Below are 25,346 nucleotides of genomic sequence, written 5' to 3' on the forward strand. Positions count from 1 at the left end.
ACACGTTCCACTCGCACCCTTGGCGTGGCGCTGTCTTGTGGCACAGACCTCGAGGTCCGATGTGCGCAGCTGAAGGAGACCAGGTGTCAGCAGAGAGATGTGGGACGGTCACAGTTCTGGCGTGGGCAGACCTCGGGCAGACCCCACCCCTTTCCAGCCCTCGGTTCTCCCCCAAATCCCAGGTCTCGCATGACCCTCTCCAGCCCCCGCTGCTGCCCCCGTGCCTCAGCCACTCCGTGTCCCCCGTGGGACCTCACGCCTGTTCTTCTCCCTGTCCCGTTCATCAGGCCACAGCTCAAACATCACCTCCTCTGAGAGGCCTGCCTGGCCTCCTCCCAGCCCCAGCCAGTCACTACCAGTTCACCCAATTCCCTGTACCTTCTCTTCCTTCTTGGTGTCCCTCTCCCTTCTCCATGAGAAGCCCCAGGGCTGGGTCGTGTCTGCGCCACGGAGCAGGGGCCCAGCTGGTGCCTGGTACACAGACATGCTTGACAGATACTGCTTGAGTGAGTGAATTAATGAATGAATGGCGAATGAGTGAATGAACGAAAAATCCAAACAATCGGGTGCCTGGGTGGCTCAGCCGGTGAAGTGTCCGACTCCTGGTTTCAGTTCAGGTCATGACCTCAGGGTCCTGGGTTTGAGCCCCATGTCGGGCTCTGCATTCTGTGAAGGGTCTGCTCGTCCCTCTCCCTCCCCTTCTGCTCCTGCCCTGCTTGCTTTCTCTCTCTCTTAAATGGATAAATAAATCTTTACAAAAAAAAAAAATCCAAATATCGAGGGTCCTCTCACAGCTCTTCCCTGTTTCCTCAGAGGGAGCCCCGAGGCTCAGAAGAGTGTTGTGGCACGTCCCAGGCCCGGCCCCTGCCAAGACGGTCCCCTGAGGGGCCCAGGCCCTCACGTCAGCGCCAGCCCAGAGCTGCGGGCCGGCGGGTGCCTGTCCCGTGCCGTCCCCAAGCTGACCATGTCTGTGCCGCCTTCCAGCTCAGAGCCCACGCGGTGGACATGAATGGCAACAAGGTGGAGAATCCCATCGACCTGTACATCTACGTCATCGACATGAACGACAACCGCCCCGAGTTCATCAACCAGGTCTACAACGGCTCCGTGGACGAGGGCTCCAAGCCAGGTGAGCCCCCGACCCCTGAGGAGTGGCGAACAGGGGGCAGCCAGTCGTCAAGGGGGCCCCTACTCGGGGAGCCGAGATGGCCCCAGGAGCCTCCCCGACCCACGGAGGCGCCCGTTCACGGGTTACTGCCTCACGCCCGCCGCAGGCCGCCACGCCCCCCGGGAGTTGGGCCCTGTGTCACGGGCCCCTCGGTGCAGAGGGGAACGCAGACAGAAGTCAGCAAAAGCAACTACGTAAAGCCCCGTCACGGACAGTAAGGCTCAGAAGGGTCCCGGGGTGCTGAGAGTCATGGAGGCGCCTGTAGATCAGGGAGGGCCCCTCTGCAGAGGTGACCTGTAGGCCGAGAGCTTGGGTATGACAAGGAGCGGCTTGGAGAGAAAGTCTGGGGGAGTGGTTGGAAGGGGGCGTGGGGAAGGGAAAGGTGTGGACAGAGGTCCTGGGGTGGGAGACGGGGTCAGAGAGAAGACCTGACATCCCAAGTCACTGGCGCCACACTTCCATTTTATTCCAAGCTTCGTAGGAAGCCCACGAGGAGGCCAGACCCCCGCAGCCCCAAGAGGTGAGCCTGCATACCCGCAGGCCTCAGTTCCCCTCAGAGTTGACCTAAGGGCCAGTCTTCCCCCAGACTTCAGTTTGGCATAAGTGACGTTGGCCACATGCTTGTGTGCCACAGCCCCCGCTAAGCCGTCTGCCGGAAGTGGGCCCCCTCCCCGTCCCCCTTAGCGGAGACAGGCCTCAGGTCCCAGGAGGTGGGGGCGGCAGCACCCCCAGCTGAGGCTAGCCCAGGCCTGGGGCGCAGCGGCAGCCCTTGGGAACGTGTCAGAAATCTAGACGCGTTCGGCGCCCCCGACCCAGGACTCGGTGTCGTAGGTGGGACGTGGGTGTGGACGGTTTTCTGCCCCAGTTCTAGCCACACAGCCCAGCACGGCTGTCTCCTGCGGGCATGGGCGGCGTCCATGACCGGGGCTGGGCAGGTGGAGCCGAGCCAAGCACCCCCCGGGCCTCCAGGAAGAGCCACTGGGAAGCAGGACGTGGGTGGCACAGGCAGGTCAGAGCAACGGGCACCGCCGCGTGACCTTTAGGTCCTCTGCACTTCAGCGGCGACCCCACCCGGGCAGCCTGCGAGAACCCCATCCCCAGAGGGCGCCCGGGCCCCTGGGAAGGCCAGTGGCTCTGGGCACACTGACGCTCCAGCACCCGGAGCCTGGAGTCCAGCCGGCTTCCCGCGTCCCCAGGGGCAGCACCGTGCTCTGAGGGGCTGGCCACGGCCACGGTGGGGCGGCCAGGCAAGCGTTTCTCGTCACCTCTCCGCCCGGAGCAGGTTGTCATAGCTGCGTCCCCGGGGCAGCCTTCTCTACAAGGTGAATTGTGTTTCCGATTGATTGTCTCGAACCACGAGATGCCAGCCAGCCTGGTGTCACTGAAGGGAACGGGAGGTGACATTATTTTGGCCTGCGCCTCGGGCAGCTCCTCCCCAAGGTCCCTGAGGAGCAGGGACAGGCGGCCGGCGGGCAAATTAGCTCCACGCAGCCAGCCGGTCCCTAGGCAGCCGGGGTGGGGGCATGGGGGTCGGGCAATGAAGGGGCTTTCTTGTTAACCAGATTCGGTGGGCCTCTGTCCCCACGACCCAGCACACTCTGTGAAGGTGCCTGGATATAACAAATCAAACCTCCCATGCTTACTTTAAAACAAATCGATGGAGAAAGTCTTCCCAAATGTGTAACCGGCTTTACTCATTAGGAAAACGAAAGCAGCAAATTGCTGTGTCTCCTCAAAATCCTGATAAGCCTTTAAGCCTGGAGATTGGAGCAGCGTCCCCACCCCACCCCCACCATCGTCCCAGCTCCACAGAGCCACGGGGGATGCCGAGCACGGCCGGAAGCCTGGGAGGCCGTGTGGATCCCAGGACGGGTCCTCTTTTCCCGCTCCCTGCTGTGTCTTTCATGCACTGTTTGCACGAGGTGCAGACTTTCAAGGGACCCGGCTTCTGCCTCTGATCCCGGGACAGTCCTCAGAGCGGAATGGGGACGCCACGGCTTGGTATAGCGCCAGGGACGGAGCGACACCACGCTTGCTGCTCCCTGGAAAGCCTGGCTGAGGCAAGGTGGCCCCAGACAGAGCACGTCGGGGCCTCCCGGGGCAGGGCCCCCGGGGTTCGGAGCCAGTCTCCACCAGGCCCTGCCCTCCAGCAGCGCATCACCGTAATAGAAGTTTTCACACGGCGCCTTTGCGGGGTGAGGAGAACCTATCACCAGAAATTAGTCATCATTCTCTGGCATGACGGGCTGAGGAAGGGTTTCAGGTGCACATTCTAAGGGAAAACAAACAGAAAGAGGTATTCAATATTGACTCACCCAGGAAAACTTTTAAGGTTAGGGTAGTTCATTTGGGACAGTAGCACAGTGACTCAGGGCTGGGGTCCCTGGCAGAGCCCACATCCCGCCCACCCTCTTTCCCCAGCCCTGGTGTCTCACTGTGGTATGAAATCCTCTTTGTCGCTGCTGGATGAGACCGGCTCTGAGGGCATGAGAGCCATAGGGTGGCCCGTCCCATTTGGCACAGACATGGTCATTGAGGTTGAGCTGATCTCAGCTGTTAGATCTCCAGGTCTCCAAAACCCACCTCAAAACCCCCCTGGGAAAGGCAACACATTGGCTCACGTAACAGCCAAGTGCAGAGACGGGCAGCAGCCTCGCGTGCTAGGGCTGGAGTGGGACGGGCCTGGGCCTTGCTTACCTCGGTCCGACTCTCCCCTCTGCTGCCGGCTCAGTCTCAAGGACGCTGTGGACAAGACGCCTCAGCAGCTGTAGGCATGACCGTGTGCTGCAGACAGCCCTGGGAGAGGGACCCCTTCTTGCTGGAGACCGGCAGGGGCGCTGGGAGACCCCATGATCTGGCCTGGCTGGTCCCCACAGCCAGGGCACGGACTGCGAGCCTCCGTCAGGCACAGAGTCCAGTTCTAGACCCCTCCGGTCACAGGGTCTGAGCCTGTGGCTGGCGTGGCTCCCCCAAGGAAAACCGGATCACTGCTCCGGCAAAGGGGGCTGGACACCAGGTAGGAGCAAACAGCAGGTGGGCACCATACATGGCTGTGAGAAATAGTAGAGACACCTGTTTCCGCCGGCGGGAACCATCCTGCATGACCACGTCAGGACAGTGACAGTGACGCGAAGCACGGACCTCACTCACCCGTCAGCCAGCTGACCTACGTGTGCCCACACAGGCATGTACATGCGTGCTTCTGTGCCATCTCACCACGGATATACGTTCCCGTGAGCGACTCCCTACCGCATAAGCACTTCTCTTCTCCCACTTTGAAGATAAGGGAACAAAGGCATAGAAAGGAAGCCAGATTTAAACCCAGGCAGTCTGGCTCGAAGCCACAGTGCTAACCATGGGACAAACTGCTTCCTCTCTCCAGTCTGTGTCAGGAAGGCATTTGGTCGCAAGTCACAGAAAACCCAGCTTATACCAGTAGGGATTTGGGGGAGAGCTTGAAGCTGTCCATGCCTCCTTCTCTGGTTTCTCACCCCATGGTCACAAGATGGCTGCAGCACCTCCAAGCACCACATCCACTATCAGGCGGAAGGAAGGAGATGGAAAGAGGAGAAGGACAGGATGTAGCATGGGCAGTGTCCCCACAGAAAAGCACGTTGTATGTGAGAGGGCCTTTCTCTGTATAAACCCCACCCTCAAGGAGTCCATCGTCTAGTTGAGGAACCCAGAAATCTATATGCTACCTATGTTGCCAACAAGGGATACAGAGGCACGCCCCGGCAAAGGCAGAGAAGCAAACATCCCAGGCCTTTGGGAAAGGAAAGCATTTTCCTGCCTCAGGGCCTTTGCACATGCTCTGCCCTCACCCGGATGTCCAGGCCCATGGATGCTCCCTCAGCTCACATATCACTCCTTCAGGTGTCTGCCCTGCCTGCCTCCCATCCATCCCCCATTACTCATTGAGTTAGTTACTTGGTTTGCTGGTCAGCTTGCAGCACTGGGCAGAGATCCTATCAGCTCTTGTCACCCAGACGAGGGCGGGACTCCATGGACCCCCAACCCTCCCCTGACCCTCTGGAGGCTACCCGGTGCTCGGGACATGGAGCTCTGAGCTGCTTGGCCATCAGCCCTCCCAGGCCGGCTTCTTGAACCTCACAAGGAAAGGGTAATATTCCACCGTGATTGTCTTTTAACTAAAAAAGGCTTTAATTGGAAATCCTGATTTCCCTAACCCCTTGTAACTGTGTGAGGGCCTATATTATAAATTTTGAAACTAATGTCACCTTAAAATATGAAATAGCAGAGAAATCTATATGCTGAAAATGAAGTGAGAGAAACCTTCGTCTAGATAATGCAGAGTTTTTGCTCAAATAGATTATTCCATCAGTGGCCCATTTATTTACTTTATTTCGGTGCCGGCGGAGGTCTTGCCGAGACGAATGCCACGGACTAGTGCTCAGATGGCGCCAGATACTTGAAAGTCATCTGAATATTAAGAATTTAAATCTTTAGCCTCAGTGATTTGAGCAGAAAGCCAATTATGGGGCTGAATTAGTTTTCAAATTAAACTGCAGTTTAAGGCTTGTGAAATTAATCCTTTAAGGCGGACAGCAGCACTCGAACATGAATTCCGCGGAGAGCCGACCCTCCGCTCTCTCCCCCATTCCTGCTGGTACAGCCGGCAAGAGACGCCCCGTACCTCGGACGGCGGGCAGCATCCCCGCTTAGATGTAACCACGATCCCAATCTTCTGTTTCATTTGCCAAGAAAAATGGAAACCTCACTGCTGGCAAGAGAGGCCACAGGCGGCGCCCAGAGAAAGCCCTGGTAGGATGCTTCACTCCAAGCCCGGGGAATGGGGATGAACCTTCACGTGCCCGCGCCTGCAGACGTGAGCGGCTGGTGTGAGCGTCTCCTCCATGCCAGCACACCCGGGACCGCAGCCAGATGGCTTGCCCCAATACATGGGACACACCATGTAACTGGGGCTGCTGGGGCTCAAGGCTGTGTGTGGACGCGACCCGGCTGGCCGGAGGAGGTAGGAGAGCCGGAACCCACCCTGCAGGCCAGGGCCACACCGTCCAGCCACTCAGGGACAGGCCCAGCTCATGCCCTAGACACCAGATCCCAGGCAGTTCCTCTGTTCCCCCCAGGACCCCACAGCGGATGCCCCACCTTCCAGAAGAGGACTCCCAGACTGTAGGGAGCTCAGTGATGATGCAGCAGCCGGGGTCTGATCCGGACGGAGTCCTCCCAGGCCCACCCTGTGCCCAGCTAGGCCTCAGAAGTCATCCAAGGCCACAGAAAGGCATCTGGTTGGAAAAGGTCTCTCTACTCGTGCCTTGTTAGCCAGGGGTCAGCCACCCCCACCTCAGCCCCAGCTTAATCCCTGTACTGGGTACAATGGTGGCCCCCCAGATTTGGGTCCCCCGAGAACCTCAGAATGCGGCCATACTGAGAAAGAGGACCTTTGCAGACATAATTAGTTAGGACGAGCTCTGATCCACTAGGACTGGTGACGCTTTTAAGAAGGAGAGGTTAGGACCAACTGAGGGTGACACCTTGATTTTAGACCTCTGGTTTCCAGAACTGAGAGATGATAAAGTTCTCTTGCTTCGAGCTGTGCCCTTGGCCTGGCACACTTTCCCAGCCCTCTTGCACCTGCCCTGTGCCCAAGGGAAGACCACCTACCCTGCCGAGCCTTGTAGGAAGGTTACAAGGTCATGGCCATCAGCCACTGCCGGTCAGGGCCCGAGCTCTAGGGCTGGGCACGGGGTTCATCCACCCAAACCCCAGCACGGAAGGGTGCGGAGGAGGCCGCAGAGACTACCGCAGGCTGTGAGGACCACCGGGCCTCGGGGAAAAGAACACCGGGACCAAAGCCAGAACAGGAGTCTGAACGGGAAACCGTCATGTGTCAGGGGCAGACAGCGGCAAGGGAACCCACAGCTCAGGACCCCGGGCAGGGTGCAACCCAGGTTAGAACCTGGCCCCAGGTCAGCACACATCCTGTGCCCGCTGGGTGGGTGCACACAAGTGAGGTCTAGACTACGTGCAGAGAGGAAGGGAGGCCACCTCCCCCAGAAGGCCCTCCAGGCTCTCAGAAAGGAATTCCTCCTGCATCTTCCCCTCTCCTCTGGCCCCAGCTCTGCCCTGGGACCCTGAAAGCTCTTATTTCGTCTCTGCTGTTCCACAGACCTGGTCCCTTTCCCACGCATGGCAGGAAGCCCCGGTGACACGCGTTGGCCCCTTGACCATGGAATGGTGGTACACCCGGGCTTTCAGAATCGCTCCTTCTTGGGAGAAACCAAGTCGTGATGTAGGCTCTCAACACAAAATCACATCTTCTGTTTCTCAGTTGCCTTTTTTCTTAGTTTCTATTTTCCTTTTTTTTTTTTTTTTTTTGGTAACATTTTACTTTCTGATAATCGAGTGAGAGCCTTTGAAGGACCCGTGGAAGATACAGAGAGAATCCCAGAGGGAAACACATGTGGTACGGCACCCACGAGGGCCCGCCCGCCACACACCCTCTGGCCTCCCCTCCTTTGCATAAGTGCATTGCTGCTCTAGAGACTGGGGTCACGCTGAACCGTCTAGAGGCCTCGTTCTCTTCCAGTGAGCCGCACATATGTCATGAACATTTCAAATACCATTAGCTGTCCTTCTACAACGTTTTAACGGCTTCACGCTAGTCCATGATCACGAGGTTATAACAACATCATAATTTATTTAAGCAACACCCGCTGTCCTGCGGTTAATATCGTCTACTTACCAATTATGCCCGCGGCTTGTCCACACCACCGGACGGGGGCCTCCCGGGTCAGGGGCTTCCACATGAGGTTTGCATTGGAGATCGCAGTAGACACGCACCCCGAGTGCAGCCGAACACAGCGCCCCCACACCCTTCAGTCCCCTGACGGTGACGTGCACGTGAGCAAAGCCCACCCCCAGGAGCTCTGCTGATCCAGAGCCGGATAAGGGCATCGCAGTGGGAAAGGGGCTGCTCGGCTGTGCCCGGGGGGCGGGGGGGGGGGGGGGGGCTGAGGGCTTGGGCGACTGGCAGGTGGGCGGCCCGTGTCACTGGCTGGAGGCACACTTCTCTGGCCGGTCCTGAGTCAGAAGCCAGAATGAAAACTGCGGAAGCTCTCAGTTGCTGATCAAGTCCCCGCAGTTCTGGGCCAATGGGTGCGGGATGACTGTTTGGCTTCCTGGATTGTTACTGGAGATACAGGGTCTGACTTCCTCCAGGCCTGACCTGCAGGGAGCTGTCACCTCCCCTGCTGGTTCCCGCAGGCGGTGGGCGGCCCCCGGGCTGGTTCCCGCAGGCGGTGGGCTAGCGTTCCGTCTTTGCCCCGTCTTTGCTGCCGGAGGTGTGTGTTCCGTCTCTCAGTCACGTCTTGGCAGAACCACAGCACGACATCCCAGCCAGGATGTTGGGGTTGACGAAATCAAGATACAGAATGTTCCATCCCGGGGGGGGGGCCTCATGCCAGGATTTAACAGTCACACCCACCCGCACACCGGGGACTTTGTTCATCTGCTTTGCACGCGGACGTGCGTTGCTGAACACAGTGCTCGGCCCGCGGTGGGTATTTAATAAATATCTGTGGAGGATTTGGGGCTTTGCTCTCAGGATCCGAGCCAGCACGGCCGCTGGAGGCGCAGACCAATCCTCCGTCGCACCTCGGTGATTTTCCCACAGGACGAATTCCTAGAGGTGGATTTGTCAGGCGGACACGTGTTCAAGGCGTGTGGGTCTAGATGGCGAACCACCCCGAAGCAGAGGCCGTGAGCTGCCTGGACGCTTTGGGGGGCGGGGGTGCCCCTCCCCGTATTTCCCTGCCAGTCTCCAGCGTTGTTATTTTTAGAGAGTGTTTGCCTTTCTGGAACGTGAAAATGCCTGACTTTCATTTCTTGGATCAGTAATAAAGTTGTTGTTTCAAAGAGAAGGAGCCAGACGTGTGTCCGCGGTAAAGTTCTGAGATTCAGGCTCCGCCACGGGAGCCTGAGCCGAGTGGCCACGGCCTGTGCGTCAGGCGGCGGGGTCCCCGCCGGCTTTTCCGCCGTTGTACCTGCTGATAGTTTCCCGTGACAACGCGCCGGCTCCACGGGTGTGTTTCATTTCTGCAATCAGAAAAGAATTTCTGGAAGTCTCTCGTCTGGTTTTTAAAAGCAGATTCCTGAAGGCAGTGAACAAGCTGGATGCCTGCACGTAAGGTGATGTTAGGATGAGCCCAAAACTGAAGGGCCAGTCTTGCTGCCGGACACTCAGACCCGAGTCCCGCACGCGCGGGGCCCAAGGGCGTCGCGAGGGACGCAGACCGGCTGGGTGGGCTCTGGAGACCAAGAGCCTCGGCCACATCCAGCCTGCACACACTCTGCCTCCAGAACTTTCTCTCAGAAGGCCCCAAATTCGACACCAAGCCTGAGATTCTAAAGCTTTGGGGATGCTCCGCCGCCCCCCGAAACGGATTCCCCGGTTTGCCAGTCAGGGACTGTGTTGGGAACAGGGACCTCGTCAAGGAGTTCATGAGGAAGTTGAGGCCCAGCTGAAACGGGGTTTCTGGGTGCGTAGAGCCCCTCCACCTTCCCATTCCCTCCCCATCCCCTCCTCAGGCCTGAAGGCCGAGCTGGGCAGTTGAAACCCCAAGCCCAGTTCAGCCCAAGCTTCAGACAGCAACTCCCAAGAAAGGATTGCATCAAGGCAGGTGTCCACACTCCCCACACCCCTGCAGGGCCCTGGACAGCACATTGTTCTGGAGCTGGGAACTGAACTAAAAGCACTTGCTCAGGACAAGGGCCTCCAGGCCCAAGACTCCAGTGGAACAGGGCAGAGTCAGAACACTGGGTTGCAAGTGACAAAAACTCAAATTAAAATGGCATAAGGTGCAAAGGGAAGTCATGGGCTCAATTATACAAAAAGTCTATAAGGTAACTTCCCCTAATTTTGCCATTAACCTAAAACTGTTCTTTAAAAAAAAAAAAAAAAAAAAGTCTGCTTATTTAAAAATCTTTAGGTAATAGCTTCAGGTGCAGCTTGATCCAGGGGCTTCCTAGGGAGAAGTTGTCACCTGAGTCCCTCTTGAGGCTCTGAGACGGCCCTGTCCTTCAGCCCTTTCATTTGTGGCCAGAAAGTGACCATCATCCCCAACCTCACTCACTGACCCTGGCAGACCCAGTGGCAGGCAGACCATGTTGGATTCCCAGAAATCCCAGCAAACGTGGTTATTGCTGACTGATGGATAAGGTGCCTGTAGCTAAACCGATCACTGTGGCCAGGGGGAGGATGTGCTGACCCAACCAGGGCCTCGCAAGGCAGGGAAGGGTGGACACCACGGGACCTGCAGGTGCCGCCCTCAGAGGGTGGGGCCGTGCTAGCGCCACCACAGAGCTCAGCCCTGCGTGTGGTCAGGGAAACAGACACTGAGCTGTGGGGCGGCTCTGGAACGCAGACAGCCACGTGTCCCACAGGCACCCCTGCACGTACGCTACCCACCCCCGCCGTGTGCACAGCCTCCCCTCTGGGGACTCCTGTCAGCTCCTTTTCTGAGCGTCCCTCAATCACGTACTCCCTGCCTTCCGGAGAGCCGCCGCATGCCCGACCCTGCTCCATCTCCAGGAGCCTCCACGTCCCTGCCACACCACACCCCACGTGCGCTCGGCAGAGCCCCGGCAAACACTGAGAGCCGGGTCTTGAACCCTGTGGCTCAGGGGAGAGGGCGCCGCGTTCGCAGCCAGAAAAGCTGATCCCGTAGCCGGTGGCGCTCTTCCCTCGTCTCTGGGCCCCAGTCCCGATGCTCTGGACCTTGAGCTCTGGAAGGTTCCCCTTGGGGAAGTAGGGGCGGCAGGTTTGCTTTCTAGCCCCTCTTCCAACAATGTGGGCTGTGGGAAGGGTACGCAGTGACCCCATCACCTGAGAGACTGGGATCGGCTGGCGAGGTCCGACCCGGGTGTGTGCGCGGAGGCGATGGTGGACACAGCAGATGCTCCCGTCTGAGACGCATACTCTGTCCCAGGCACCTATGTGATGACCGTCACGGCCAATGACGCAGACGACAGCACCACGGCCAACGGGATGGTGCGGTACCGCATCGTGACCCAGACCCCGCAGAGCCCATCCCAGAACATGTTCACCATCAACAGCGAGACAGGGGACATTGTGACCGTGGCAGCTGGCCTGGACCGAGAGGTGAGGTGGGGGGCATTGTGGGGACCGGGGGAGGGTGGCCTTGCCCCTGCAGCCCGTGTGGGAGATGCTGACCCCAGCCCAGGTTGGGTCCCCCGGAGGCCTGTCTCCTGCAGCGTCTGGCCCAGAGAAAAGAGCTCAACAAAGCCGTTCCTAAGTGTTCGGCGCGGCCCTTTGAGCCAATCTGGGAGCAGGTCCTGTACCCGGTTTCCCAGCAGGCGCGGCTGGTGTGAGTGGGGCCGAGGTCCGACGCTTGTGCTGTTCAGGAGGCGACCACAGCAGGGTCCCAGGTTTGGGGGCCGTTAGCAACTGGGAGGGCGAGGACCCACCCCTGCCTGGAACACCCGTCCTGCGTCTGATGCTGGTGTTCCCGCCCTGATGACACGGGGCACACAGACGGGGTGGCACTTTCCACTCGGGCCAGGAACTGTCAGAGCCAAAGTGACTTATTTGGTGCCAGGGACAAGGGCTTCCCAGCTTCACCAGCACCTGTGTTGTACCCCCTTCCCTCACCCCATCCGTGTGGACCCCAGTGTCCACCCCACCCAGAGCCAGACCCTCAGGAGAAGGCAGGATGAAGAGGCTTTGCTGCTGCGGCGGCCGGAGAGGAGTTTGCCCACCGAGTGCAGGGCCATGCCCAGGCACTGGGCCACATGTTCCCATCTGGGTCAATGACTGGGTCCTAGTCACCTGCCTCCGGGACCCCCAGAAGGGTCACCAGCAGCTCTGCTGAAAGTCCCCGGCTGGCGGCTCTGAGCGCTCTCCACTTCCCAGAGGAGTGTCATCTCTCCTGCCTCAGCGTCTCCATGATGGCCTCCTGTCTGCTCGGTGACCAGAGGCCAGTCTGCTCTAAAGAGTACGTGAGTCAGTTTACCCTTGAAAGTACTCGACTCCCAGCACTGGGAGGAGACCCTGGCTGAGCTCAGAGCAAACAAGTTGTGCTTCTCACTCCCCTGCTGGAGGCTCCTTTGCAGAGCCTGCCCCAGCCGCTTCTCAGAGGAGGTGACCTTGCTCTGAACCTTGGGGGCTGGTAGAACTGGTCCTATTTGTTGCACTTTGGGAGGAATGACTGGCACCCACTTCTCCCGAGTGACGGGCAGCACACACGCAACTTGTCACAAGCAGTCACAGACACCGCTCAGCAGGGTCCTTCCTTCAGTCAAAAACCTCGGGCCGCCTGGGTGGCTCAGGCAGTTAAGCATCTGACTTTGTCTCAGGTCGTGACTCACGGGTCCTGGAATTGAGCCCCACGGCTGGCTCCACACTCAGCAGGGAGTCTGTTGTCCCTCTCCCTCTTCTCACTCCAACCTCTGCCTCCGGGCCGCACGTCTTCTCTGGGTGTCTCTCTGTGTCCCCTCTTCTTATGGGGACACCAGTCATGGGACTTAGGGTTCATCTTAATCCAACGTGACTTCACCTTAACTCACAAAGACCCTATTTCCAAATCGGGTCTCATTCTGAGGTCCAGGAGGACATGAATTTGGGGGAGACACTAGAGGCCTGACCCGCCTCTCTTGGGGTTCCTAATTGTAATGGGCATCTTCGAACTCAGGGATGATCAGGAGGCGGCCTTGCGAGAGCCGGGTCTGGGTAGCCCCCTGCCACGCACAGTCATTTAAACTTCAGGCTTTACCATTACGTAGAATCGGTCTTCACTTCTGCCAGCCACATGTCAGGTGCCCCGCAGCCTGGGCAGCGTCCCGGGACCCACCCTTGGTGGCCCTCTGCTCCATGTTCCCATGGGGCTGCCGACCTCACAGAGCCCCCAGAGACACAGATGCTCATGGGCTTGCCTGAACTGTGACGAGAGGCCGAAGGAGGGCCAGTCTTCCCCCTGGGGTTCCCGGAGTACACCCATGTTCTCAGCCTTCGGCGGGTGGCAGACAGGCAGGTGGGCAGGACGTCGTGCAGGGGGCGGGAGAGGGGGAGTCGGGCTCTCTCACCAGCCCGGACCTCAGAGCTCTGGGCCCCACCATCTCCACCAGGCTTCACTGCTGGTGACACCGCACACCCCCGGCCCCCGACTCCGGCCCCAGCGAAGCCTCGCCCTCCACAGAGGGCTTCTGTTCAGTATTTCACGAGCGCGGACTTCAGGCGCCGGAGACAGAGAGGCGGGCGGGGTCCATCCCGCTCAGCTGTCACCTGCTCTGTCTGACGTCATACACCTACCCCCACCGCAGGACCAGCTCGGAGCTGCGGCTGGCGACGCCAGGCCTTCGGGAAGGTAAGAGGCGTTTTTGGAGCCTCTGTCTGGACGACCCGTCCGGCTGCAGAAGGAGGCAAGGCCTCCCAACCATCGGGAAGCTCAGAGACGCTGCCAGCTCTTAGCCACACAGGTCGGGCTCTGGAGGGCGGGCTTCCGTTCCCTCCGGACCCGCTCGGCTGCGCAGCGAGGGGAGGTAGGGGTCTGCCTGGTTTTCATTTGTTCATGAAGGAGCAGGCAGCTTCAGGCCACGGACTGACCTCCTGCCGTCCGAGTCTGCAGCCCCTCCTCACCCAGCATGAGGTCTTCCGTGGCCTCCTTTCTCACTTGCAACAAAACCCAGAGTCTTCCCTTCGGCCCCAGAGCCCGGCTCCATCTCACGGTTTGCTCAGCCCAGCTCTGTCCACACGGGTCCCGTGCAGCCACACACGGCCTGCTCTCAGGACCTGGCAGCCTTGTCCGGGGCCACACCAGCCCTTGTCCTTCAGCACGAAGCCAAGTCCTCAGTCCTCCCTTGACCTCCTCCTTCAGCCCCGGGAGTGGACTGTGGAGATCTGAAGCCACGCACTTTCTCAGGGGACTGATGGGTGCAGAATCCCCCAGAAAAGCTACATGGGTTCCCCTCCCACCTCGAGCGGGGAGAGCCCACGCACCTCACTCGAGACAGCCCCCCGCCCCCGGGCCCCTCCTGTCCTGTCTGAGCCCCCACGCCACCGTGTGCCCCATACGCCCCACCCTCGCTCCCCACGCCTGGCCGCAGGTCCCGTGACCCTGATGTAGGATGGGCCCGCAAGCACTCCGCGGTCTAGCCTCTGCCCTGCGTTCTCAGGAACTTCTGGAATGCACCAAGCTGCCCGTCGCTCAGGCCTGGATAGCGTGCAGGGCCCGCTGCGTGTCTGCCGGCCTCCTCTGCCTCTCAGCCCCGTCCCACCCAGGGGCCCGGGCCTCTCCTTCGGGCCAGCTGCCTCAGGGTCTGCTCAGCGGCCAAGGGCCCCTCGCTGGCTGCCCCTCCCCTCCTCCCTCCCAGAGCAGATGGTCTCTGAATCTTAAACGAGTCAAGTGAAATAATTAGACACGAGCTGTCTGCGCTAATTAGCACGTCTGCAGACCACAGGTTGTGATTGTCCGGAGACAGCTGGTGGACACTCCCTGCCGCTGCTGGCGTCCCGCGGCACAGCCTTGTGTGCACACCAGGCCTGCATGGACCCCAACTGGGGAAGCGAAGGTCCCTAGACAGAAGGAGCGGCAGGGGGTCTGCAGGAGGGAGCCAGTGCCGGAGATGCGCCAGGCACCCTAGCACCTTGGCACCTGTGCCGCCTGCAGCCGCCTGCAGCCCCCACCCAGCTTCCCACTCCTCCAGTGCTGAGGACCGGCCCACCCCTCCACTGCCTCCTTGGGCCTCTCTCCTGTCCCCAGGTGCTTGAGGCCCCAGTTCTTCCTGTCTTACCAAACATCACCCTCAGGGAGGCCTCCATGATCACTCTGCTTGGGGCCTGTGCCCTCCTCCTCCCTGAACCAGGCAGGTTCTTTTCCTCCCACTCAGAGGAGACCACACGTGAGCCTGTTGGCTCCTTTACTGCGAGTCCCCTCCGACACAAGCTCTGAGGGCAGGCCCAACTCCAGGCCCAACCTGTTCAGGCACCACTGACTGCCCAGGGCTCGGCTGGGCGCCTGAGGCACTGGAGCGGCTCAAGAAATGTGTGGAAATATCAGAAGGGTGGACGTGACAAGGGCAGGACCGGCAGACGGGCAGGCCCAGGGGCAGGGAAACAGAGCTGTGACCCCTGCCACCTTGAGCTCAAAGAGATCAATATTTGCTTTGACTTTTGCTTCACAGCTACCGAGCCCTCCAACCTAGGTGTCCTCACTCTTCGGCGACTTTTATACTAGATTGCCACAGTCCATGAAAGATCATACCCAAAATTTTATACTAAAGTGTGAATGGTTGATAGAGGCAGGACAAGATGGCTTGCTGTCCCACCGGCGGGTGGACCCTCAGGCCACTGGGCCCAGGCGCTAGGGCTCCAGCCCTGCAGAAAGGTCATGTTTCCCCACAAGACACCTGCACAAGTCTGCACCTTTCCCCTCGTCTCCCTGTGAGAACACTGATCCCCGCGCCCCAGGGAACAGCAGCATCCTGGGGGAGAAATGCTGCAGATGACCTCGGAGCCAGCGTCTGGGTGGCAGAGCGAGCCGTCTTGACAAAGCCAAAATCCACAAACAGAATTGCCATTGTGTCTAATTAGAGCTGTGTAGACAGAGCATTTTTACATGACTAACATGTCAGGAGAGGCCTCCTTAAGGTGGGGGGGGGGCTCTGGTGTGTCCTGTGTGCCCTGTCAGAGATGCCCTGCTGCTGACCCACTCCCCTGCATGCTCCCTGCACGTCCCCCATTACAGTGGGTTAGAGTGACCAGCCCTGCGAGGACAGCTTTCCACTCCCGCCCCCGTGACTGTGCCACGGGTGTCTCAGACCCGCCGCTGCCTACCCTGGCGGAGATCCCTGGGTCACTGGGGACCCCACTACAGGCTCCCTGTCCCCACGCGCTGACCCTCGCCAGTCCACTTCCTCAACTTGTGTCCTGACACGAGTGGGACGAGTGTCTCGTGGCCTCGCGGGGTTTTAGGAGCAAGAGCAGGACTGTCCTGCCGTCGAGACCCTCCAGCAGAGGAGGAGGTTTCCCCGACGACGCCCCTCGCGGCCACTGGCCTGGACCGGGTGCGCGCCGTCCCCAAGCTCGGCTTCGGGGAGCGTCCGGCAGCGGCAGGCCTCGCGCGTTCCCCTCCCGAGCGGCCGGACACACGGAAACCCTGACCCCCGGGGAGGCCGGCGGGCGGCAGGCGGTCCGCGCTGGCTTTCAGGGCTGCTCCGGAGCCCCGTGCGAGCTCCCAGCGCCGGCCTAGTCGGCGGGGTCGGGGACGGCGGACACCCCGGAAAGGACAGCAGAGCAGACAGGAAGGCGCGAGCCCGGCTGGCCTCCTTGCTCCTGGGTCGCACGCGGGGGCGGCCGGCGGGGGGGGGGGGCGCTGGCGGCGGGGCCCCAACACGCGCACCGGGCGGGCGCCCCCGCTCGATCCCCAGACGCCAGGCGGGACGGCAGAGCCCCCCGCGAGCCCAAGCCCACGCGGCGGCCTCTTCCCACGAGAACAGCTAGGGCGTCCTCCTGTCGCAGCAGCGCGCGGCGGGGGACGCGGACCGCACCAGGAGGAAAACAGCAGCCCCGCCCCCGGAGCTCCGCCCCCGAAGCTCCGGCCCTGTGTTCCGCCGCCGAGCACCGCCCACGCTCCGCCCCTCAAGCTCCGCCCCCGAGCTCCGGCCCTGTGTTCCGCCGCCGAGCACCGCCCACGCTCCGCCCCTCAAGCTCCGCCCCCTGGAACTCCGCGGGGTAGGCGGGTGCACAGGCTGGTCCTGCCTGCGCCGGGGCTGCGTTCCCCGCTGAGGGACACCGCACGCTCAACGTGGGAAACACCCTTCTCCCGCAGCGCTGCCCCGGCCTCCCGGTTATCCGTGCTTGGCATCGGCCAGACCCTCTCCTGGCCTCTGCTCCTGCCCCTACATCTGTCCTCACTCAACAGCCAGGCGATCCTGTCCACGCACAGATCTGACCCTCGGTCTTCTCAAACCCCCCTGTGGCTTCCTGTGTCCCCCGGAGTGACGTCCAACGGTAGCTTCTGCTCCTTCTCCACCCTCTGGCTCATCCTACGCCTGCTCACTGGCCTACCTTCCCTGCCACACAAGAGTGCCCGCCCCAGGGCCTTTGCACTGGCTGTTCCCTATGCCGAAAACATACCTCCCCTGGATACCCACCAGCTTGCTAATCAAGCATCTCCTTAGCAGAAAAGCATTGTCTGGCCAGCTTGTATAAACCAGCAGCCCTCACACCCCCAGCGTGCCCCGCCCCCTCGCCCGCCTCCCTTACCTACACAGCCCTTGTCACTACCTGATGGGACAGGTATTGTTTATTTATTGGCTGTCTCCTCCCCTAGAGCCATGCTTCTCAACCAGGGTGATTCCCTCCCCACCGCAGGGACACTGGATGTCTGGGGACAGTTTCGGTTGCCCCAACTTGGGGGAGATGCCACAGTGCCCAGGACAGCCCCACCCAGAGAACCATCCAGCCCCACAGAACACTTGGCTTCCAGAATTAGGGCACATGGCTGCTCGTTGGGCAGGTGTGAGGTGTGTGTGCATGGCCATGCCTGTCCCAGCCGCAGATGCTATGTCTGTGAGTGGCCGGGAGGGGCCCCGGGGAGGAGACACACCAGGATTCAGGGACCAAGGCAGCCCCATCTCCCTGGACAGGACACCCGTTCTCATTCTTCCCAGAGTCTCCAACCCCTCAATCCCCAGTGATCATTCCTGAGAGCTCATCTCTTATCTGTGCCTGGCAGAGGAAGGGGGAGAGAGGCCAGGAGGGTGGGCGCCAAGCACCCCAATCACCCAGCACTGTAGATCAGAACCCAGAGCCCTTCCCGCCTCACTCCCCACGCCGACCGCAAGGGAGGACGCCATCCCTGCAGTGCTGGCGTTTTCTCTTGATTCACCCGGGTCTGCGGGTTCATGCAGCAGAAAGCAAACCCAGTGGTGGGGGCGAGGAGACGGGGGTGCACTGAGGCTTGTCGGGGGCACCACAGCGTCACACAGCCCTGGGCGGGGCAGGCGTCCTCAGGCACCCCGGTGTGCAGAGAGCAGCGAGGCACCGCTCCACCTGCTTCCAGGGCGGTTTCATCCCCCTAAAATGACTGTCCCCACTGGCAGGCACTCCCGCCTCCCAGCCCCGGCCCCCAGCGACCACTATTCCACCGTCTCAATGGACAGGCCAGTGATGGACGTTTCATGTCGGGGGGCCCGGGAGACTGTGGCTTCGTGTCTACTCCCTCAGCGCCGTGCCGTCGAGGTCCGTCCACGGAGTAGTGCGTGTCCGGGCTTGTCCCTTCTCCTAGTGGGAATGGTGCGCGAGTGTCTACTCACCCATGGCCAGACGCACAGGTGGAGTGTCCCCACCAGTGGTTGCGGTGACTGTGCTGCAGTGAGGCCTGGAACAAGCATTTGTCTGGACCTTGTCCAGCTCACTTGGGCCAGGCCCAGGCATGGGGTCGCTGGTCTCATGGTGAGTGAGTGCTCAGGACCTACAGCCTGTTTGCCTCGGTGCCGCGCCCCCTCCTCCCACAGTGGCCGCCCCAGGCGCCCTCCTTCTGGCTCCCAGGGTCAGATCAGACACCCAGGTGCTGACCGACAGGAGCTCTAAGTGCAGGAGGGAGGCCCTGAGTTGACTCACTTCTCAGCTCCCGCAGTGACAGCACTGACAGGCAGGAAAGCGGGAGGGGGCATGTGGCCCAGGGCGGGAGCCTCAGGACACTGGCATTGACCCAGCGAGCCGGAGAACCCCACCCTCGGTCAGGGAGGAGGGACGCCAACAGGTTCTATGCATTGCATTGTGGACACTGGGCTCTCAGCCTCAGTCTACACCCACCTTCCAGCCGCCAGCCCGCTGCAGAGGACCCGCTACCAATGCCCAGTGTGGGCAGGGAGACATGCTCCTAGCAGGGAAGGTGACACAGGCCCTGGAGCGGGGACACCATTCTCAGACTGGGTGGCAGCCCAGGCTCCACCAGCACGTGGGCACCCAAGCCGCAGGGCCGTGCGGGAAGCTTTGAAGCTTTTCTAGGGCAGGTCAGCCGGCTGCATTATTGATGGATGTTCTGAAAAATTTAAATGCTGAGCTATGGGGAGGAAGCGAAAACCCCAGGGACCACCACGTGCGGTTTGCTTCCCTTCTCTTGAACTTGAAAATGGGCAGATCACGTTTTAATGAACTCATTGCGGCGGTACTGCTGCTGAGCAGGCAGAGTGGGGCTTCCCTGGGCGGCAGGCGGGCTGGCCGGAGGGGCAGCTGCACACCGGTGTGAGCGGCTGTCGCCAGCTGGCCTCCAGTGGGAGAGGCTCCGGAGGCCCAGGCTCACCCCCTCTCCCCCAGCCACCTCCTTCCAGCTCCACTGCGGGCTGTTCCGGACGGCAGAGGCCCGCTGCTTAATTCAGCCGGTGGAGAAGACCGCAGTGGGTCCAGAGCTGGGTCCAGGGTCATCTCTGTCCCAGGAGAGCCGGGCAGCAGGCTTCAGGGACTCCAGACGGCCAGGCCCCAAGCACACTGTCCACCAGCCATGCCCCCCCAACAAGGCTCAGTTTGATCCACCACAAAGCAGGGAGGGCTGCACCCCTGCACCCCAGGGGCCACTGGGAGGTAGAAGCGCCACAGCGAAGGTGGTCTGTGGGGTCAGCACAGCGCTAGATCAGCACTGAACACCATCCCACGCTCCGTTGGGCCCCCAGCTGGGCGTCACGTAAATGAAATGCACCTTGGGCAGAGAAACAAGTTTAATCGACCTGTGGACCCTCTGAGCACACCAGACCCTCCTGCTAGGCCGTGATGGGACGGTCACGTACAGGTGCCTGCATCCAGGACACCTGCGACCGGCTGCCTCCCTCTGCGTCCAGGACACCCGCGACCGGCTGCCTCCCTCAGGATCCGCACGCCGCTCCAGAGGGGATTTGGTACAAGAGAGAAGGTGACTGTCCCAAAATCCAGGTGTCAGCAGGGCTGGTTCCGTGTGGAGGGTCATCAGAAGCACGCCGGGTGCCCTCCGGCCTCTGGAGTGGCCGGCACTCCTGGACACCAGGGCTTGTGTCCCCACCACTCCCTGCGTTCGCCTCACCTGACCTCCGGCTAGAACACCCGTCGCGGACTCGGGGCCTGCCCTGCCCCAGGACGGCCTCCCCTTCCCTCTGTCTGCAGAAGCCCCTCTTCCACGTCCCAGGGCTCCCGAGGACTTGGGTTTGGGGGACACTGCCAGAGCCTGCACTCGGAGTGGGTCCCCTCGCCCTGTTGCTCACTCTCCCCAGAGGACAACCCCTATGATCTCCACTCCCGCTGGCTCAGGCATGACCCAGTCAGCGCACAGCGGCCTGGGTCGGGTGGTGGGCTCTCAAGCTGCGGACCCTCTGTGCTTTGTCCCCCATGACGCCCAGCAGAGCCCCCGGCACAAAGCTCAGACAGTGGCCGTGACTGGTGAGCTCGTGCACAGACAGCAGGCCCGCTCTGTCCCTCCGGCTCCTGGAGTGGCCAGAGCCTTCCACTCGGGGGCCAATAGCCATAGGGGCTGAGCTCTGTGGGTGCCCGGCAGGAGACTCTGGACCCCTCCACCCTGCAGAGCCAACACGGACCCCATCCCAGGCCCCCATCCTGCCTGCTGTGCTTTGTCCTCTGGCTGCTCTGGGGACGCCTCGCAGACTGGCGGGGTGGGGTCAGCCTCAGGGGTGTCCCCAGTGTCCAGCCTCTCCTGCACCCAGTTCCTGCAGTCCTCCGGGATGGAACTGTTCACGCCGCACCCCCCCCACCTCACTGCTGTCCTCAAATCAGGCCAGTACTCGGCCCAGCTGGAAACGAGCTGAAGGTGCTTGTGGCCCAGAGCTATGCCCGTGGACGGTCACCCATGCCTGGGGGGGTGGCCTTGTCCCCACGTCAGGTTCTAGACGGCAGAGAGTGTGGCGAACATGACGCACGGGGCTCTGGTGGCCCTGCCTGTGGGGTGGCAGCAGGCAGAGGACCCGCCACGCTGATGCGGAGAAGAAAAGCAGAGTCTCAGGGAAGACCAGGTGTGGGGTAGGGAAGGCAGGTCCAGGAGGGGACCGGGTGTAGGAGGAGAGCAGGGTGGTGCGGGTGCGTTGGTTTCCCACTGAGGAGGAGGAAAGGCCTGGCCGGTGGGAAGGAGCAGAGTTCGGGGCAGACGGAGGGGCCTTCAGCGGCCCTGGGGTGGGAACGTACTGGAGAAGCAGCAAAGTTGGGGAGGGGAGGGGGCGGGGGGAGGGGGCAGAGACGCCGCCCCTTCTGGAACGGGCAGGCCTCTGCTTCCGCCGGGAACGGAGCCAGGCAGGCATTAGTGGGGGAGCAGGGGAGCCGCTGGCTCTAACTGGACCAGCCAGAGGACCGGGCGGCCACTCAGGCTGTCATACTGCTCGCCTCTGGGCCTCAGTTTCTCCTCTTTGTCACGAGAGGTGACGGGAGGCCCCTCCAGCCGAGACATTTCCTGGCTCGCAGATGCGCTTTGAGGGCTGGGCCTAGTTACTCATGGGGAGACCTTTCAAGCCACGCCCTTGCGTTCAGGACCCGTTCCTGTTAGGGCCGCGGAGTGGCAGCTGCACGAACCTCATTTCTGGTGTGTGTATTGAAGCCCAGGAAAGCCTTCGGTGCAAGGGGTAGTGTGACGACAGAGCCTCGCGCAGGGCTCGGCGTGGGACTCGGGGGGCCCTCGCAGGCCCACGGATGAGGATGGCCAGGCGTGGCCTGAGGTCACAACAGTATGGTGGTGGCCCCGGCGGGACCTCGGGTGTCGAGGTCCAGGGATCTGTCCTGCAGGGAGGCCCGGGGAGCGGGGTGGGCGTGCCTCCCACATCACTGGCTCCTGCAGGCGCTGGGTCCCCCAAGAGCACAGGCGAGGACCTCCTGAAAGTAACTTGCCGTGGGCTCAGCACAGAGCCCATCGGAGCCGGAGTCCCGGCCCCCACAGGGCCGATGCAACAGGGCGCTGACAACACCTGGGGTGCACGCGGCCGCCGGCAGGGATGACAGTGGGACACGGACACAGACAGGGGACGCCCACGTGCAGGAAGGACGCTGCTGAGATTCTCGGCACCAGAGACAAAGTCAGCCACAGGAGGGAGAAGATCTGATTAAACAAGAGAATGTGGGGTGAGACGGGAAAACCACCTCCAAAGCTGCCCGCCTGCCGCCCTGTCTGAAAATCAGACTTGGTTCTGCTGTCCTCCCCGGGGAGGGTACAGCGGGGACGGAGCCGCAGCCTGCGTTGAACACAGATGGAACGAGGTTTCTGGGGCAGGACCGCTCGCCAAGGCCTGTGGCAACCCGGGGCTCGGATCCAGTGTGCCTGCCGCCTTCCCGTTAGCACCGGCGCGGTCCCCAGCATGACAGGGCAGCGTCCCTAGAGGAGGCGGAGCTGCGACGTGAGACAAGGAGCCGCTTCGACGGTCAGGAAGGCCGGCGTCATCTTTCCACCTGGGGCGGAGCACGGGGTCAGGCCTGCTGCGTTTCTGAACGGCCGGCCGCGGGCCAGGCGAAGGGGAGTCCCGCGCGGGCCTCTGTCGGAGGCAGCCCCGCTCTCCGTGCGCCGTCCACCCCACATCCAGAAAGAGTCTCCACCGTGTGGCTGTGTGGGCTCCCCTGGCTCCGTCTGCACTGTGTGAGCGACAGAGACCTGAGAGCGGGGAGTCCCGTGGGGAATCCCTGCCGCCGCTGCCCCCTGCCCCAGGGCACTGTGTGTCCCCGGGGAGATCCTGTCACTCAGCAGTCCCAGGGGCGACATGAGGCAGGGCTGTGTGCTGGGCCGGCTTCCCTCGGACACACGTTCCCACTGCTCGCACCGCCAGGGTCCTGGGACCGAGCCCCGCATCAGGCTCCCTGCTCAGTGGGGAGCCCGCTTCTCCCTCTGCTGCTCTGCTGCCGCACCCCTGCTTGTGCTCCCTCTCTCTCAAATAAATAAAACCTTAAAAGGAAAAAAAAAAAAAACCCAGCTCTGAGCACCTGCAAGGGAAACACTCTACCCCTTCCTGCGTCCCCTCGTGCCAGAACAGAGGTTGTCGGCCGCCTCATGACAGAGTGGTTCACCTGACGCACGTGACAGGTGGCTGGAAGGAGGAGGGGCCGAGGAAGGACGGATGGGGGGGCGGGTAGATGACGGTCGGGGGTGGAGGAGTGCGTGGGTCCGTAGAGGGATGGGCGAGTGGAGAGATGGTTGGGTGGAGGGAGGGACGGAGAGTGGATGGAGTAATGGCGGATGCGTGGGTAGAGGGATCACAGATAGAGGAAGATGGGGAGAAGATTAAGATTAATTTTTTGAGAGAAAACTTTTGAAACAGGACGCAGCACCCAGGCAGGACCTGTTTCTATTATTTTTTTCACATCTCCTTGGTTGCAAGTTCTACCCATTTTCCCAAACGTCAGCTGCTTTAGACATTTGCTCAGTCCCCCTCACAAACAGCGCAGGAGGGCCTACCGTGGACTGGACAGCGGGCCAGAGTCCCATCCACGGCCCACCACGGGTGGGGACCGCTCCACCGCCCTCCCCTCGTGTCCAGCACCGGGGGGCCTACTGGAGGGCCCTGTCCCTGAGGGCGCTTCCCCACGACCCAGCCCCCAGCTGGCCGTCCCCTTGAAGGAGAGACCCAGGGGCCACGGAGAAGCTGAAACGACAGCGGGGGAGGCAGTGGGGGAGGCTGGGGCAGGAGCAGAGCCCCACAAGCCCCCGCACACCTGGCCCCGGTCGCGTGGGACCGTGGGCTTGACCGGTGAGCGGAGGAGAATGAGTCTAGGTGAGAAAGTGTGTGACACTCCTGAACCCCGAGCCCCACCCCCACCCCGAGCCCCGCCAGACTGCCTGCCCGGCTCAGCCCCGTGCACCCTATCCCCTCCAGGCAGTACATCCCTGCTCTTCTGGAACCTGCCCTGCTTTCCCCAGCCCGGGCTCCCCAAAAAGTTCGTGGCGTCCCTGCCAAGCCTGCCCTCGAGCTTCCTGGCTGACGCTGCCTGGCATCGGGGCCCAGGACGACACGCGTCTTCTGTAAAGGGCCCACGGTCCATGTCCCCGCTCTGCAGGCCACGTGGTCTCTGTCACCGCCGCTCACCCATTGTGAAAAACAAGTGCAGGGCGTGGATGAGTAGACGTGATCCTGGAGCAGCACAACTTTACTGCCAGAACTAAGCAGCGGCAGGTAGATGTGGCCCGCGGCCTTAATGAGCTGACCTGACCCATCGTACACACGCATCGGACCACGTGATTTCCCACAAAGTGACTCCCAACCATCCACAAATACCCAGAGGTCGTGTCGGGCCCGCGGGACCTCGGCAGGCAGTCTCACCATTCTTCAGCCTCTGCGTTGTCACCGATGGTCACATAGGAGCACATTCTCTGAGCACCTGCTCTGTGCTGGGCGTGGCCATCGGCTCTGGGGACACGGGGTGAGTGGGGCAGTGGTGGTCTCCAAGAGCTCAGTTTGAGGAGGGAAAGAAAGGACGATGAAGTGACAGCAGGGACCAGACAGTCAGAACTGGGGTGGGAGCCACAACCGCAGAGACCAGTCGGAGGGCAGGTGACGGGGACCTGGCCCGTCTGTGGGAGCCTCCCTCTCTCCAAGTGTCCATCCCTGGTTTTCCAAGCCCCAGACCGCACGGTGCTCTCTGGGGACTCCCATTCTCCTCCTTTCTGTCTTGGCACCAAACACCATCTGTACCTACCATAGCCAGGCCCTGAGGTGAAGGCGGCCAGGCTTCTCTGTGCGGCGCCGTTGCCCACAGCCAGCGAAGGAGCGCATCCTTGCACCAGGGCAGTGGCTCAGAGCTGCCAGGGGCCCTGTGTGCCCATCCCGCCCGCAGGGGCCCAGCCTCGGGGAGCACGTGTGTTGAGGGAAAGGGGCAGCAGCCTGTAAACTGATGCGCTGTGCCCTCCCTTCCCGCCCCTTCCAGAAAGTCCAGCAGTATACCGTCATCGTCCAGGCCACGGACATGGAGGGGAACCTCAACTACGGCCTCTCGAACACAGCCACGGCCATCATCACGGTGACGGATGTGAACGACAACCCACCAGAATTCACTGCGAGCACGGTGAGTAGTCGCGCTCCTGGGTAGCCGGTGCCGTCGGGGCCGCCGCTCTCCTTGCCACGTCTGCCGGCAGGAACTTGACCGACAGTGGTGCGCCCGTGGCCCTGGGCAGCAGGAGGCTGACACGGAGCACAGCCACCCCAGGAGTCCCCAGCAGGAGGG

General features: G+C 61.5%; 1 protein-coding gene across 1 annotated transcript in view; it reads left to right on the forward strand.

Annotated features, from left to right (window-relative positions):
- CDH4 (cadherin 4) overlaps window positions 1-25,346 on the forward strand; it is a 511,528-nt gene that overhangs the window by 459,472 nt on the left and 26,710 nt on the right. Inside the window, exons 6-8 of the mRNA XM_047746454.1 lie at window positions 985-1,129; window positions 11,143-11,315; window positions 25,050-25,187. Of these exons, the coding sequence (XP_047602410.1) occupies window positions 985-1,129; window positions 11,143-11,315; window positions 25,050-25,187 (456 nt within the window). The remainder of the gene's footprint in view (window positions 1-984; window positions 1,130-11,142; window positions 11,316-25,049; window positions 25,188-25,346) is intronic.

Source organism: Lutra lutra, chromosome 9 (genome assembly GCF_902655055.1).
Source record: "Lutra lutra chromosome 9, mLutLut1.2, whole genome shotgun sequence".
Taxonomy (NCBI): domain Eukaryota; kingdom Metazoa; phylum Chordata; class Mammalia; order Carnivora; family Mustelidae; genus Lutra; species Lutra lutra.